Here is a 17263-nt window from a genome sequence, read left to right on the forward strand (position 1 = left end):
AAATCACAGTATTCTTCATTTCTCCTCAAAGCTTCAGATCAACATCAATGGAGAATTAATATTCTCCATCAGTTTTCGTTTAACTCAATATGGTATCAGAGCAATGACGGTTCTCTTTCACTCTCCGCAGTTCAAATTCCGTTTTAGTTTCATCTCCTTTTCGTTCAATAATTCAACTTCACACAGAATGGAACAGAGCAGTCATCAGGAATGAACTTCAAATGACAATCAACCACCAGTTCCTGTTTCTCTGGATCTAACCAGTGTATTCTATGTTCATCCTTCCGAGAATGCTGGATCTACACTCGTCCTTGTCCTGTTTGATGGATCTGGATATCGCTCATGGAGATGAGTTGTTCTTCGAGGCCTATCAGTAAAGAATAAAACAGGTTTCATCAATGGGAAAGTGCAAACACCATCTATAGATTCAACCGAATTTCCTCAGTGGGAGAGATGTGATGATATGGTCACATTCTGGATTTTGAATTCTATGTCCAAATATCTTAGAGATAGCCTGCAATACGTAGACAATGCAAGAGAACTTTGGATCGAATTAGAGGATGTGTATGATCAAACTAATGGAGCTAAATTGTATCAACTTCAACGAGAAATCAATGACCTCAGTCAGGGGAACTTGGACATTACTGGGTACTACACCAGAATTAAAAAGCTATGGGAAGAGCTTAACACATTAGACACAAGTTCACAGTGCACATGTACTGGTAAATCAAAAATGCATAAAGCTGAATTGGATAGGAGACTTATTCAATTCCTCTGAAGTTTACACCATTGTGAGAGGCAACATCTTGATGATGAATCCATTACCCACTATGGCTCAAACTTTTTTTATTCTTGTCCAGGAAGAAAAACAAAGAGAGGTGAAGCCTCAGAACAGGTTCAATTTGGACTTCTTTTCATATGAATGCTGTTAGTACTAGCACAAATTTCAGGACTAACTATGCTCCTAATAGAAACAATGGGGGAAACAACAGGGCTCTTAACATGTCTAATCTCTTTTGTGATCATTTGGTCATATCAAAGAAAAATGTTACAAGCTACATGGCTTTCCTCCTGATTTCAAGTTTACTAAGGGAAAGAATGCAAGAACAACAACTACTGCAAATGGTTTTTCTGAGGATTTTCTGGAAGATACTTGTGACAGGAATCATGAAGTGGGCAAAGGAAAATGGAAAATGCATGAACAAAGTCTGACTCAACAACAAATCCATCAGTTGGTAAATTTACTAGAGCACATCCAGATTTCAGGAGGAAGTAATACTGCAAAGGAATCTAGGAACAACTTGAATGGTGGAGCTGTTAACTTTGCAGGTATCTTAGCATACTACTCTTCAATTAATGATATTGGAAATTTGTCATGTAAATGTCTAAAACTCTATGTTGACTCTTGGATTATAGACTCAGGGGCCACACACCACATGACCTCCACAAAATCATTACTCACAAACCTCAGACCTTTCCTAAATACCCTTCCAAATGGCTATAAAGTAAAGGTGACAGAAATTGGTGATATACATCTAAATCCTTCACTCACTTTGTATAAAGTATTGTTTGGGCTTAGTTTTAAATTCAACTTGATATCAGTTCATTGTTTAGTTTTTCACCTGAAGGGAAATGTCAGTTTCAATAATTTTTCTTGTTTCATGCAGGGCCCTTCAATGAAGAGCCCTCTGGAGATTGGTAGAGCACAAAATGGGCTCTACTATCTGTGATCAAGGTGTCACATTGCATGTTTTACTCCCATTTCTGCATCAGTTTCTACTTCTTCTGCTACACCTATTTCTAGTTCTTTATCTTGTTTTTCTGATGCTACTACTGTTTGTTCCAATAGTAATTCTTGTAATGTTTTGCATAACACTTTTGGTATAACCACTTGTAAGACTACATATGTAAGATCCACTTGTTTAGGCAATAATAATGTGCTTCCTACCAGTGTTTCTGATACTATTTTTTCTAGATTGAATGGTCCTGCCATAACATGTTTGTCTAATGGAAACAATGTTGATCACTTGTGGCATAATAGGATAGAACACATTCCTTTTGTAAAAATGAAAGGTATTCCTACTATTCCCATAACCTTCTCACCAAAACAGCCCTTCATGTGCACTGTGTGCCCTATGGCCAGACAAACCAAACTCCCTTTTCCAACCAAGATCACTGTCTCTAGCACCAATACTTTTGATCTTCTTCACATGGATTTATGGGGACCATACCATGCCTCAACCAACAACAATTACAGGTATTTTTTAACCATAGTTGATGACTTTAGTAGATCAACATGGACTCATCTCCTTAGTTGCAAAACCAACACCCTTCAAACCATAAAATCCTTTATATCACTTATTGAAAATCAGTTCAAAACCACTGTCCAGTCAATAAGAACTGACAATGGTACATAGTTCACCAATAATGAAACCTTCATGTATTTCCAAGAAAAGGGAATAATACACCAAAAGACTTGTCCATATACACCACAACAAAATGGTGTAGTGGAAAGGAAACACAAACACCTTCTGGAGGTTGCTAGAGCACTTCTGTACCAATCCAAACTTCCCATCACATATTGGGGAGAATGCATTTTAACAGCTACTTACTTAATCAATAGGCTTCCCAACATAGTTCTCCACAACAAAACACCCTTTGAAATATTGTATCACCAACCTCCCACCTACTCTCACCTTAGGTCCTTTGGGTGTTTATGTTTCCCTACCATAAAGACTCATAAGGACAAATTTGATCCAAGATCCACACCTCACATTTTCATTGGATATCCTTTCAATACAAAAGGCTATAAAGTCCTAGATCTAAGTACCAAGAGGATACATGTTTCTAGGGATGCAATTTTTCATGAGAATGTCTTTCCTTTTGCCTTGTTTAAGTCTGAAAATGATCCTAGTTTTTCCACAATATTAAGAACTTTGAATTCTAATTCAAACATATTAAACTCTACTTATGATACTTTTAACAAAGCAGCTGTTTTGGATGATAATGACACTAATTTTAATGTCACTAATACTGACTTGCCTGCACCTATACTTTCACAAACATCTCCACCATCAGCTTTTGAACAATCATTAGACTTTACTTCTCCTTCAACAAATAGACAACCCAGCTCAACTGGACATGCCTTACATGACACCATTGAACAACATCAAACCCAAACACTAAACCTTAGAAGGTCCAGTAGGCCTCATACCATCCCCACTTACTTGAAAGAATACAATTATTCCTTACCTTCTTTGCACACTCAGCTTTCCTCAACCCCATCCTCTAACTTTGCACCTACCACTCATTATTGTTCTCTTACAAGTCTTAACCAAGATAGTCAACACAATGTTAAAAGTCCTTCTCATGACACTGAACCATGCTCATATGAAGAGGCAACACTTGATCCTGCTTGGCAGACAGCTATGACATCAGAATTTGAGGCACTGTATGCTAATGAGACATCGGATCTTGTTAAACTACCCATGGGAAAGAAGACAATTGGATGCAAGTGGGTTTACAAAGTTAAACACGAGGCTGATGGCACAATAGAGAGATTGAAAACTAGATTAGTTGTGAAGGAATACACTCAACAAGCTGACATTGATTACAATGAGACTTTTTCCCCAATAGTTAAAATGACTACAATCAGGATTTTAATCAGTCTGGCTGTCAAGAAAGGCTGGGACATGTACCAACTAGATGTGAATAATGCCTTCCTTCATGGAGATCTCCATGAGGAAGTGTATATGGATATACCTCCTGGACTCATGGTGACTGATACAAGAATGGTTTGTAAGCTCAAGAAGTCCTTATATGGGCTGAAGCAAGCAAGTAGACAATGGTATGAAAAGTTGGCACAATTTTTATACTTAAGAGGCTACTTTCATTCTGCTAGTGATTACTCCTTGTTCTATAGAAAAATTGGAAGTTCTTCAGTCTTTGTTGCTGTCTATGTGGATGATGTCATTATGACTGGTACTGATATTATAGAGATTACTTCTTTGAAGAGTTCTCTCCATAATGAGTTCAATATTAAGGATTTGGGGAAATTGCAATACTTCCTAGGTTTGGAGATTTTCTACAAAGATTCAGGGGTTATAATCTCTCAAAGAAAGTTTACTATTGACTTACTGCATGAGTTTGATTGTTCAGATTGCATACCTGTGTCATCACCTCTTGAGTCCACAGTCAAACTTAAAGCAGGTGAAGGTATATTGCTTACCGATCCCACATACTACAGGAAATTAGTAGGTAAGTTGAATTTTTTGACCAACACAAGGATGGACATAACTTTCAGTGTCCAGTATCTCAGTCAATTCCTCCAAAATCCCAAAGAGCCACATCTCAAGACTGCTTATCATGTGCTGAGATACCTCAAGAATGACCCTTGTTTAGGGATACACTTGTCAAATAATGCAGATTGCTCAATCACTGCATATTATGACTCAGACTGGGCAGCCTGTCCTGATACAAGAAAGTCAGTGAGTGGTTATGTTGTGCTCATGGGGGACAGTCCTGTGAGCTGGAAGTCTAAGAAGCAAACGACTATATCTTTATCCTCAGCAGAAGCAAAGTATAGAGCTGTTAGGAAGGTTGTTGGAGAATTGGTGTGGCTAGAAAGATTACTGATTGAGTTGAATTTACTATGTAAACTGCCCATATCTGTATTTTGTGACAGTCAGAGAACTATTCACATATCAAAGAACCTTGTCTTTCATGAGAGTACGAAGCATATAGAGGTGGATTGTCATTTTGTTAGAAAAAAAATACAAGAAGGACTCATCACACTCCATCACATCTCAACAAATGATCAGCCAGCTGATGTACTGACTAAGGCACTGCCGAGTGTTAAACACTCCAACATTCTACACAAGCTGGCTGTGAACTACTCACTTTCAACTTGAGGGAAGGTGTTAAGATAAAGTTTATTCAAGGACAATCAGTGTAATTAGTGTGATGAACTAAGTCGGTTAAGTTTGTTATTCATTTTATTCCTTGCTGATGAGTTAGTTATTTTTGTTGTTAGTTAGTTAGATTCTAGAACTTTCTTATTGTTGAGTGTGTAGAAATACGCTACATCTTCATGAAATGAAGTTCAGTTTTCATTTCCCCAAATCACAGTATTCTTCATTTCTCCTCAAAGCTTCAAATCAGCATCAATGGAGAATCAATATTCTCCATCAGTTTTCGTTTAACTCAATAGTTTGATCTTTTAAGGGTAAAATATGAAGTGCATCTCTTAAAATTCATTTGGATAGTTGAGCTTTTGATAAATTGATAACTAGCTATTGAAAATCTTATAATACCATAAGAGAATGACCTCCTATGACCTTTGATATCTTGATCAATAAAATTTTGATAAACCAATTTGTATTCAAACTGAACTTAAAATGAGAGTTTTCTAAGCTTAATTTGATTCTATTATTTTTGGTTCAGCAAACATAATTGCACTATTATACGTAATTGCATTTTAAATTCTTAAGTTATTCAATATATTCTACGCCTCTTGTATTTGCTATGTTTATCATCATACTGTAGACTGTAGTTCATGTCAACTAATAAATAAAGCATAATTTTTTTTTTTAATTTGTTAATGTTTTCTCTGGTGTTCTTTTGGTTTTCATTGATTTAGATTCATCTCCTACTATCACATCGTTAATTGTATTTCTCTCAATTGAAGCCTAGCTTATTAGCTCCCTTTCAGGGGGTTATTGAAGCACACGAGACCTCAAAATAAATAAATATATTCTGCGATGTGATGATGCCTTGAATAGATACAAATAAGTCAATTCTACATGAGTTGCTACACGTACGTACTCTCTACCTCCATCATTTAAACGTTTCTCCTATTTTAACCAGGAACTCATCATTAATATGCGTACAGTTTTTTTTTTTTTAAATCAAGCACGACGTCAGTCGTCACACAACAATGGTAACTTTGAAGAACCAAAGGACTGCAGTCAACAAGCATAGCAGCCGGCTGAGTTGCTATTTTGTTGGTACTAGTAGTAGCTTACATAGATATATGTGAATATCCGCACAGTCGGTTCCATCATCAATGTGTGTATATATACCAACAATTCAACATCTAAATAATGTATGTTACTATCCATTAAATAAGTTTTCGGGTAAATTCATTTTCACACCATCTAGTATAATAAATTTGTTGACTTGAAATTTAAATATAATATCTTACACATAAAAAACCATAATTTGATGGGATTATTTAAATTAAAGATTTTGTTATTATATTGTATTAATTCGATAGGACTTGAATTCACTGACTTATTCCCAAATTATTAGTGAATATCAGATGACGTGAGCACTTTTAAGAGCCAAAATTATTAATTTACAAAGAAAAAACATTAAAAAAAAATCAATTAACAAAAAAATGGAATGAAAGCAATACTATCTGATGACTCTCTTTGAATCCAAATATTTAAAAAAAAGAAAAGAAAAAAGAATGAAAGCAACAAAATAAGCACTAATAATTAATATTTGTTTCTGTGCCATACGTATACTAATTACCTTCGCCACTGACATTTAATATTATTTTTTTAATACTTTAGAAAATATTCAGAAGAAATTTTTGATGCAATGATGATAAAATACAAACCTTTTCTTCTCACTTGACAAAGCCACAATAAATAGCAAATGTTACTCCTGTGAAAGGCTTAAATTATTTGAGTTTCGTATCGATAACATGTTATAAAATCAAGAATAAAATTATATATAAAAAATAATATAAGATAAAAAGATTTATATAGAGCAATATAGCATTAAAGCAAAATATTAGCAACATATCGAATTAATATCTCATATGATCATCCAATTTTCAATAGTTCACTTAGAAAGTCACTCAATTTTGATTGTTTTCTTCAAAGGTCACTCAACTTTGTTTTATAATTCAAAAATCACTTAACTATTAATAGTTTATTTAAATAGTCACGTAACTATTGATATTTTACTTAAAAAGTCACCCAACCAATTTAAATTAATTTTTTTTATTGAATTTTGTAAAATACAAATTTTTTTTAAAACTATTTTAAAAAAATTAATAAGATGCCTATTTTAATTATTTTATTGAAGTATAGTTTTTCTTTTTACCTTTTTTTTTAATAAAAAAAGTGGTACTGTGCTGCGTATTTTTTATTACTTCTTATCAATTCCAACTTCTTCTTATTTTTTGGATCATTTTTTAACATATTTAATTCCAGCTAAAACGAAAAATATTTTTCTGGGTTCAATGGCTATGGTACGATTTTCAAAAAAATTATAAGTAAATAATTTGGATTAACAAAATAATTAAAATAAATATCTTATTATTTCTTTTAAAAAATAGTTTAACATAAAAATTAAATTTCACTAAATTTTTATGAAAAAAATATTTAAATTGATTGAGTGACGTTCTAAGCGAAATATCAATAATTGTGTGATTTTTTAAGTAAAGTATCAATAGTTGAGTGAATTTTGAATTATGAAACAAAGTTGAGTGAGTCGTAACTTGTAAGTGAACAACTCAGAGTTGAGTAATTTTCTAAGCAATAATTCAAAATTGAGTGAACATTTGAATCTGAGATATTAACTAGCCACATATCTTGTGGTACAATGATGACACTGCTTCATTCTTAAATCAAGGTCTTCGGTTTGAGTCCTGGTTGGGGCTCGAATGTGGTAGTTAAAATTGTCATTCTATTTTGTGGAGTTGGTGAAAAAAAAAAAAGAAGTTAGGAGATTTTGACATCAAGGGGAAGGACTAGGGGAGACTCTCAATCCACCAACCGACACTACAGAGTCCCTTTTGTGTTTTTTTGTTAGCTGTTCATCTTTTCTTTCTCAGCTCACTTTTTTCTCTTTCAGATCACTCAAGATTTTCATCCTTAATTTCAGGTGGGTTCTCAATCTTTTTTTATTTTTTAATATTTTTGTTATGGGATCTGTATTGGAAACAAATGGGTTTTAATTGATGTGGGTGATTTCTACTAGATTGGAGAGTAGTTGTTATTATGTGATCTGTAGTTGGATCTGTTTGGGTTCTTTGTCTCTTTTCAATTTTGACTTGATTACTAGCTGTGTTATGTATAAAGTTTCAATCTTTATGCTTCTGTTGGGTTATATTTTGTCCTAATAAGACTTGTCAAGAAGAGAAATTTGTTTTTTTGGGGGAAATGAACAGAGCAGGTATATGGTTGGACTTTGGTGTCTTTAATCTGTAGTTTACTAGAATTTGTTCTCATTGATTCAGACAATCCATGGTGTTTCTGTTAATATGGGTCTTTCCAAAAAGAGAATATATTGTGTTTATTGAGGGAGTTGACTATCTCTTGGTTTGCGAACATGATTAGTTTTAGTGCTATTGTTTCCTTCTTGTATTGAAATGAATTGGCTCGAATGGACTTTCCCTGGATCCTGTTAATGCAGTAAGAGTGATTCTTTGTGTACCCTTTGGGATGAGGACCTTTCCTGGATCCTGTTAATGCAGGATGCTTTGAGCACTGGCTGCCCTTTTATAATAGCACTACGAGGGAGCTAGGAAGTTGCAAAAAAGAATAAAAAAATCTTCTCTTCAACTATGCAGAAAGTCTATAAGCTCCATCTTGATGTCAAAATCATGAACAGCTTTCGTGTTGCACAAAAAAAAAAGTACTGTCTTAGCAGTTGAACTTTACAAAAGATGAGGAAGAACATCTACCTTCTAAACATCTGTGTGGATTTGTATTTGTTGAACCTAACTAGTTTGGAGAATTGAGGGATAGTTGGCTGATTGATTGAGTTTTTCGGAATTTTGATGAGCTAGAACTAAGAATCAGATACATGACTTCCCATCGGAGAAAAAATAAAATCAGACACATATATCCATAATATCTGTATGAGTTCACAGTAGTTAGTTACCCTAGATGATCGTCAAGAGTTTATCCATTTTCTTGTATAGGCCAATCACTTAGTGAGAGAAAAGTGAAATCTCCTTCTCCATGAAGTCTGCAAAGCTCTTCCGCTTAGATGTGGAAAGGAAAATCCTTAGGCTACCTTTTTCCTTTTGAAATGAGTTCATATAAATCTTGTTCTCGCTATTTACGAGCAGTGTAAGTTTTTGCAAAGGACATGAGTTTTGATGCTTAAGACAAATTAAACAAACTGTTGGTAGTGTTGCTTTGGCTTGCAACAATTAATTCTGTGGACTCTGCTTGGAACCGTCGAGAATAATGGGCAGATTATCAGAGAAGCTGGGCAAGAGAGTTTTACCTTTCAGAATGATCAAAGCATGCTTAGAGATTTTCCAGCTGATAATGTTGCACTTTCTATTAAAAGACTTCCAAAATTTATTTCTAATTCAGTCTTTACTAATCTCTGCACTACTAATTCCTATTATTTGTGGAATAAGATTATTGAATAATTTCATTCATATCTTTCTATGTCATGTACATGGCTTTATATATACATAAAAGATTGTGGAATAGAATCACCTAAATCTTTACATTAAGAGAAAGAATCAGAGATATGATATTCTAGATTACCACAATTATACTAAGATCTTAGAGGATCATATCTTGATATGAAGAATATCTTCTCATCTTAGAGGATCACATCTTTGATGACAAGAATATCTTCTTGGAAATCCTCCATCAGCCAACACTCCCCCTCAAGCGGGTGAATGGATATCTTCCATTCCTAGCTTGCTTATTAGATCTTGAAACATATTGTTTGGCAGTCCTTTTGTTAAAACATCAGCAACCTGATCTTTTGTAGATACAAATGGCGTACAAATGAGTCCGTTATCTAATTTCTCCTTAATGAAATGTCTGTCTACCTCAATATGCTTAGTGCGATCATGTTGTACAGGATTATGAGCTATACTTATTGCTGATTTATTGTCACAATATAGCCTCATAGGTCCTTCCCATCTTATCTTCAAATCATCAAGGATTATCTTTAGCCATAACAACTCACAAACTCCCATCGCCATGGATCTAAACTCAGATTCTGCACTTGATCTAGCTACTACATTTTGTTTTTTACTCCTCCAAGTCACCAGATTTCCTCCTAAGAAGGTGCAATATCCAGAACTTGACCTTCGATCCACTAATGAACCAGCATAGTCCGCATCTGTATAAGCCTCTAAAACCATGTTTCCTCCTCTTTTGAATAATATTCCTTTTCCTGGACTTCCTTTAAGATATTGTAGAATCCGGTTGATAGCTTGAAGATGCATTTCTCTAGGATCATGCATAAATTGGCTAACAACACTTACAGCAAATGCAATGTCTGGCCTTGTATGGGACAAGTAAATCAATTTCCCTACAAGCCTTTGATACAAGCCTTTATCTACCACTGAATCTTCTGGAGCATTGCACAATCTATGATTGTATTCAATTGGTGTAGCCACTGGTTTACACCCTAATTTTCCTGTTTCTTTCAACAAATCAAGCACATATTTTTGTTGGGAAATAAAGATTCCTTGTTTTGAGTGTGCCACTTCGATTCCCAAAAAATACTTTAATTCCCAAGCTCTTTGATGTCAAATTCCTTGAGTAAACACTTCTTCAAATTTTGTATCTCCTCTGAATCATCACCTGTTACTATGATGTCATCCACATAAACCAACAATGCTGTCACTTTTCCTGTTTTTGAGTGTCGTATGAACAAGGTGTGGTCTCCTTGACTTTGTCGGTACCCTAGCTTGATCATAACCTTTGTAAATCTTCCAAACCATGCACGAGGTGATTGCTTTAATCCATAGAGTGCCTTCTTCAGTCTACACACCATTCCCTTCTTGCTTTCAAAAGCAGGTGGCACCTCCATATAGATCTCCTCATCTAAGTCTCCATGTAAAAAGGCATTTTTTACATCAAATTGTTGTAGGTTCCAATTAAAAACTGCAGCCAATGATAATAAAATTCTCACTGTATTCATTTTTGCCACTGGGGCAAAAGTCTCCAAATAATCAATTCCATAGGTTTGTGTATAACCCTTTGCTACCAAACGTGCTTTATATCTTTCTATGGACCCATCTGACTTATATTTCACAGTAAACACCCATCTGCACCCGACCAACCTTTTTCCTTTTGGTAATTCCACAATATCCCAAGTTTTGTTTTTCTCCAATGCTTCCATTTCTACCTTCATAGCTTTCTCCCATTCTTTATTTCCTAATGCTTCAGACAAATTTCTGGGGATAGGAATTGTGTGGAGGTTACAGAGAAAAGCTTTATGACTTGGGGATAGATTTTGATATGTCATGGAGAGGCTCAAAGGGTGTTGTGTGCAAGTTCTGGTTCCTTTTCTGATTGCAATGGGAAGGTCAAGGACATTAGGTTGGTTAAATTCTTCTTCATGATCTTCTCAAAAAAATTCTTCTTCATGATCAGTTTGGTTTGGTGTTTCTGACGGTTCAACAAGTTCAGGATGGGTATCAGGAGCAGTAACCTGAGGAGATGATTGCAACCGAGTAGTTTGATCAGTTAGTCTCTTTCTTCTGGAATATACCTGCAATGGTAGATTATTTTCTAGAATTCCATTATCTATATTTGGATTAGGAGACTCAATGGGTTCATTAGGATTTAGAGACTCAGGTGACTGTAGCAATGGTGACTCAGGCAAGAATTTGGCACGACTAGAAATGGACAAATCAAATAGTGACAAGTCTAGAGGTTCCTTTCCTTTCAGTGACTCCCCCTGATTGTAAGAATGATTAAAAAAGGATTCACTCTCATCAAATGTGACATCTGCGGAAACAAAGAATTTCTTTGATGATGGTTGATAACACTTGTAACCTTTTTGAGTAGGAGAATATCCTATGAAAACACACTTAAGAGCACGTGGGTCTAATTTGCCTCTATTTTGAGAATGAATATGAACATAGGCAACACTTCCGAAGATTCTAGGAACCAACTTATTGGAAATTTCAAAATTTGGAAAGAAATTCCTAAGAGTATCAAGCGGACTTTGAAAGTTCAGAATTCTTGATGGCATTCTGTTACTAAGATGTGCAGCAGTTAGGACAGCTTCCCCCCAATACTGTTTTGGCACCTTTTTGTGAAACAATAATGATCTAGTAATGTCAAGTAACAGACCATTTCTTCTCTCTGCTATCCCATTTTGTTGAGGAGTATTGACACATGAAGATTCATGAATAATTCCCTTTTGTTGGAAGAAAACAGTGAGGTTTTGATTGAAGTAGTCCTTGGCATTATCGGATCGAAATCTTTTAATTGGCACATCATATTGGGTTTTGATCATATTAAAAAAGGTAGGAAGAATTTGACTGACATCTGATTTTTGCTTTAGCAAATAGATCCACGTAACTCTTGTACAATCATCAATGAATGATACAAACCATCTAGCACCAGAAATATTAGGAATGGGAGAGGGTCCCCAAATATCACTATGAATAAGAGAGAATGGAGTTTGACATCTTTTGTGACTAATTGGAAAGGAAGTACGTTTGTGTTTTGCAATTTCACAATCATCACAATGAAAAGACTCAACAATCAAATCTTTGAATAAAGATGGGAACATCCTTTTGATTACATAAAAGGAAGGGTGACCTAACCGACGATGATAAAGCCATACTTTCTCTTTATTGGACATGATAGATTCAGACAAGAATGAACTAGACAAGGAATTCTTAGATATATATTCACCATTGTGGAAATCCAAACAATAAAGACCACCTTTCTCACTAGCACGCCCAATCATCTCCTTCGTGTTCTGTTCCTGAAATAAGCAATATGAAGGGAAGAAAGTTACTTGGCATTTGGAATCTTTGGCGAGTTTCTGGATAGAATGAGATTTGCAGATAACTTTGGGATATGAAGGACATCTTTAAGTATCAAGGATTTTCCAAGTGGTATGTCTCCTTGCCCAACTACAGTAATAACTGAACCATCAGCTATAGTTATTTTTTTATAGCTAGGACAAGGGGAATATGATATGAAGAGATGAAAGAGACTGGTCATGTGATCAGTTGCCCCGGAATCAACCACCCACGTTGGAGAAAGTTTGTCTGAGACATTAGTAATAAAAGAGTAAGAAATACCTGTGAAGGCCAATGAACAACTACCTGTTGAAGCTGAATGTTGCAAATCTCCAATTGAAACTGTAGAGTTATTCTCTATGGTTGCAGAAACATTTTCAGAGACTGGAATATTTGCGGCAGTACCATTTTCAGACATGGTTTGGGCAGATAAAGATAGCAAAATGGGATTTTTCAAGATAGGATGAATAAAATTGGCCAGGAATAAGCCTAAAGCTTTGATACCATGTGGAATAAGATTATTGAATAATTTCATTCATATCTTTCTATGTCATGTCATGGCTTTATATATACATAAAAGATTGTGGAATAGAATCACCTAAATCTTTACATTAAGAGAAAGAATCAGAGATATGATATTCTAGATTACCACAATTATACTAAGATCTTAGAGGATCATATCTTGATATGAAGAATATCTTCTCATCTTAGAGGATCACATCTTTGATGACAAGAATATCTTCTTGGAAATCCTCCATCAGCCAACAATTACTAATCTGTGCACTACTAAACCTTGCATTGTAGTCCCCGAGTGTCATAGGACTCGATAGGATTTTAAGTGTTTCACTCTTTTGATTCTTGAACAATCAAAAGATCACAAATAACCAATTCACTATTTCAAATTTTCCAAATAAACATGCATATGCATTTTCTCTATGACCAAAGATGGCAATTTTAAAGAGAATCTTAGAAGTAATATAACCAAAAAGCTATAGATACCAAAGAAAGAACTACAGTAATTTATACCAAAAATAAACAAACAACTAACATCAACTCCATGACTTCATTATATGCAGAACAAAAAGAACTCTGATACTCAGGAACCCTCTAGGCAAAAAAAAATTCTGGTCTATGTGGATTGTTGACTGCATCACATCTTTCGAAGATTCATACCTATCAGTTCCTCTTCTAGTTTCATATTACAATCCGAGTGAAACACGAAATTGGTGGAGAAGATAGTAGACGAGGAGGTTATGGTTTTTGTACATTATTAGAGGTTCGGGACTTATCCATGATAACTATCTACCTATAATTTGAAGTTCTTAGTAAAGGAGGATTACGTGCTATTGTCAATGTATAGATTTTTGTTCACTTTTTCTGAAGGCTGATTACTGTTTCTGTTTCCTGATGCGACAGGTTACGATATTTATACACTGTTTTGTTCACAACTTTGTATTTCATCTCCTTTACCCCTCCTCTTAACCACTCTTTCTCAATTTTTAATTGCATCTTGGGTAGCTGGACGATTAAATTCGAGCATCCTGTTCCTCATAATGCAACTGCACTCTGATTTGCTGACAGGTTTCTTCATTCAAGGATTGTACATATGGATCACGAGACAGGCGAATCGTTGGATTCTGTGCCTTCAGATAATATGAGTTGTGAGCATGGTGATTTTGAATGCAATATCTGCTTTGAAATAGCTCAAGATCCTATTGTGACTCTTTGCGGTCACCTTTATTGTTGGCCTTGTCTTTGTGAATGGTTGCAAGTTCATTCACATTCCCATGAATGTCCAGTTTGTAAGGCTCTCATTGAAGACCAGAAGTTAGTTCCTATATATGGTCGAGGCAAGACAATCTCTGACCCAAGGTCTCACATACGTCCAAGGATGAACATTCCTAACCGTCCAGTATTTGGGCCAAGACCACAAACAGCTCCAACACTAGATATGAACTATTTCCGACCTGATGAGTTGGATCAAATGGGGGGATTTATGCCTATGGCCAGTGCAAGGTTTGGAAACTTGACATTATCTACTCTATTTGGAGCTATTCCATCTTTTTTTAATCTTCATGTGCAAGGATTTCATGACGCTACTGTATACGGTGCAACGACGGGAGTTCCATACCTCTTCTCTAGTTCACTTCATGGGGGTTATGCTCATGGATTTCATCATTCAATCCATGTAGATGGTACAAAGTTTTTTATTAAGATGTTTCTCTTGATTGTCGGTTTCCTCTTAGTTGTTTCCTTAATTTTGTAGAGAATTCCATAAATTAAGATGTAGAATTGTTAATCATGTGTGTATATCTTTAGAGTAGTTGACTTATATTTATGTCTAGCAAAGCAGGGGCCTCAGTTATTAGCCTTAGGAATTTCCTTATTGTGCCATATTTTTGTCCTATAAAATCTGATGTTTTGAGTTAACTTGTCAAACATGGTAAAATGATTTGTTATAGCAAGTAAAATTGAATCTCCAACATATACATATCGAAAATGGCAACTAAATAAAAATTTGTTCAAATAAAAACAATGTCTAGCTAGCTAAGACTAACAACTTAATAAAAAGAAAAGTCAAATTTCTGTGTGTTGCTGTAATGGCAAAACAGAAGATCTACAAATTGGACAATTCTTCTTGCCCCTCAGCAGCCATTTCTCTATGCAAGTTGCATGATATTCGTGTCCACAATGGAGTGTACCAATTGTGTCATCATATACATATTCAGATAGGCATATGGAACATATCTCTTCTGAATCAACTTTATTAACACAATGATTTCTTTTTTTCATCATCACAATTTCCTCCTGGTGGTGGCCTACTCCAGGTAGATCAAGCAAAGCTGTATAATCAAATGGCTGTCCGCTGAGACGACTACCAAAGTTGCGATCAAGGTTTTGCATTGCGACTACTAACTGATTAACATCATCAGTTATGACATAGGCTTGATCAATGAATTGATGATAAGTATATGGATCCCAGAAAGCAAAAGAGTAGTTATGTGGAGCCAAGTGATTACCAATTGTATTTCTTGAACGGTGAGAGGAATTTCTTGAGCGATGATTGTGGGGTTGTGAAAGATGAGGATTTGTGCGAAACAGAGAAGCAGCATCATCAGTGACAAAGACACCATCAATGTATTGGCCGTCTGTGAGAAACAGAGCACGATCCGAATTCATATTCATCATAACAACAAACAGAGAGAAACAAGATTAAGTTGGGGTTTTGCAGAATGAAGAAAAGAGAGCTGCAAATATGAATTCACACACATATATATAGACGAGATAAAGGCTGGTTGAGGGTTAAGCGCATTCTATAACGGTAATATAAATTGACATGGTTACCATAATATTTCCTTAAGTAATAAATTGACACGGTTAACAGAATGTTTCCTTAAAAAATAAATTGACACGGTTGCCATAATGTTTCCTAAACTAATAAATCCACACGGTTACCATATGATATTTAGTAGGGAAAAAAACTAAAATATACAAATTAATTACCTTAAATACCCTAATATACTCCACATTAAAGGGCACGTAATACAAGGAGATCAGAAAAAAAAATCACTTAAATACAAAAAATAATTATTTTGTTATGTATGTAATTTAAAAACTATGTTTGTAATCATATCATATTTATATTATACTAAAAGTGGGAAGTCACAAAAGTAAAAGTTGAAATACTATTTTACCCCTATCTTAATTCAAAATGTTATAAAATATTTAAGCAATTAAATATTAAATAATAATTATATCATATTATATTAAATACTAGAAATGAAAATGTGTTTAAGAATGTCTCTCCATTCTCCAACATAACTTTTGAGCTTTCTACAGAATTCTAGGCAAATTTTTGGCTTATAAATATCATGTGTATGAGGTAAAAATATTATTGGCAAATACATAAGCTAATTCGCCTTTCATAGCTCAGAAGAAAAATGAAACTGATTTCATCAATTACAGAAAATGCTTAAGCATGGAGATCGCAGATTAAGGTAGAAGGTTGTAGTGGAGTGTTCTCTTTCTTTTCGAAGGGTTTAGACTTAGTGGTGTCTGTCATAGTAGTGCTTTTATTCTTGTACTGTCTTTCTTTTGCTTTCTACACCAATTGTTTTTATGGTGTTTCGGTTATTGCACCTTTTTTGTTGTTATTGTTTTCGTAATAGTTGTTATATTATATTATGTTCTCTTCACTGTCATTTTTCTTTTTCATATTTTCTCTGATTTGCTATACTCGACTCAAGTTGTGGGTCTTTTGAATTGAGGTAAGGTCTGTGCACACTCTACACTCCCTAAATGGATTTCACGAGATATGTTAATATAAAAGAAGTAGCTATAAAATTAGACAACACATTTAAACGTTTGGGCTGAATTGATAAATGTACATCTATTTTGCTTTGTTAGCAAGTTTTGTCGAGAAATATGTTTTTTCATCCTGTTTGATAAGTTATTGATAATTTTTTAGATTTCTTTTGTCGTTAAATTTCAATTCTCTTAGTT

The 17263-nt window shown here is 34.7% G+C and overlaps 1 protein-coding gene and 1 pseudogene across 2 annotated transcripts; one reads left to right on the plus strand and one right to left on the minus strand.

Moving 5' to 3' along the window:
- The first annotated feature begins 7773 nt into the window (after positions 1–7773).
- On the plus strand, positions 7774–15043 carry LOC125808988 (uncharacterized). Of its 2 annotated transcripts, none has more exons than XM_049488667.1 (2): positions 7774–7896; positions 14357–15043. In XM_049488667.1, exon 2 carries the CDS (start codon positions 14367–14369, stop codon positions 15024–15026), a length of 660 nt encoding a protein of 219 aa, XP_049344624.1. In that variant the 5' UTR covers positions 7774–7896; positions 14357–14366; the 3' UTR covers positions 15027–15043. The 2 variants fall into 2 exon arrangements, with proteins under 2 accessions (XP_049344624.1, XP_049344625.1); XM_049488668.1 differs by having other exon boundaries at positions 7785–7896; positions 14342–15043.
- Positions 15044–15337: 294 nt separating this feature from the next.
- On the minus strand, positions 15338–16032 carry LOC125808994 (E3 ubiquitin-protein ligase MBR2-like; annotated as a pseudogene).
- Positions 16033–17263: the final 1231 nt, after the last annotated feature.

The sequence above is a fragment of the Solanum verrucosum genome, unplaced genomic scaffold (assembly GCF_900185275.1).
Source record: "Solanum verrucosum unplaced genomic scaffold, falcon-dt-bn FXZP01000594.1, whole genome shotgun sequence".
NCBI classification, from domain to species: Eukaryota; Viridiplantae; Streptophyta; class Magnoliopsida; order Solanales; family Solanaceae; genus Solanum; species Solanum verrucosum.

What these genes read in the sequence shown, in the direction of transcription:
- LOC125808988 (XM_049488667.1), top strand. Translation starts at nt 14,367, where the DNA reads ATGGATCACGAGACAGGCGAATCGTTGGATTCTGTGCCTTCAGATAAT.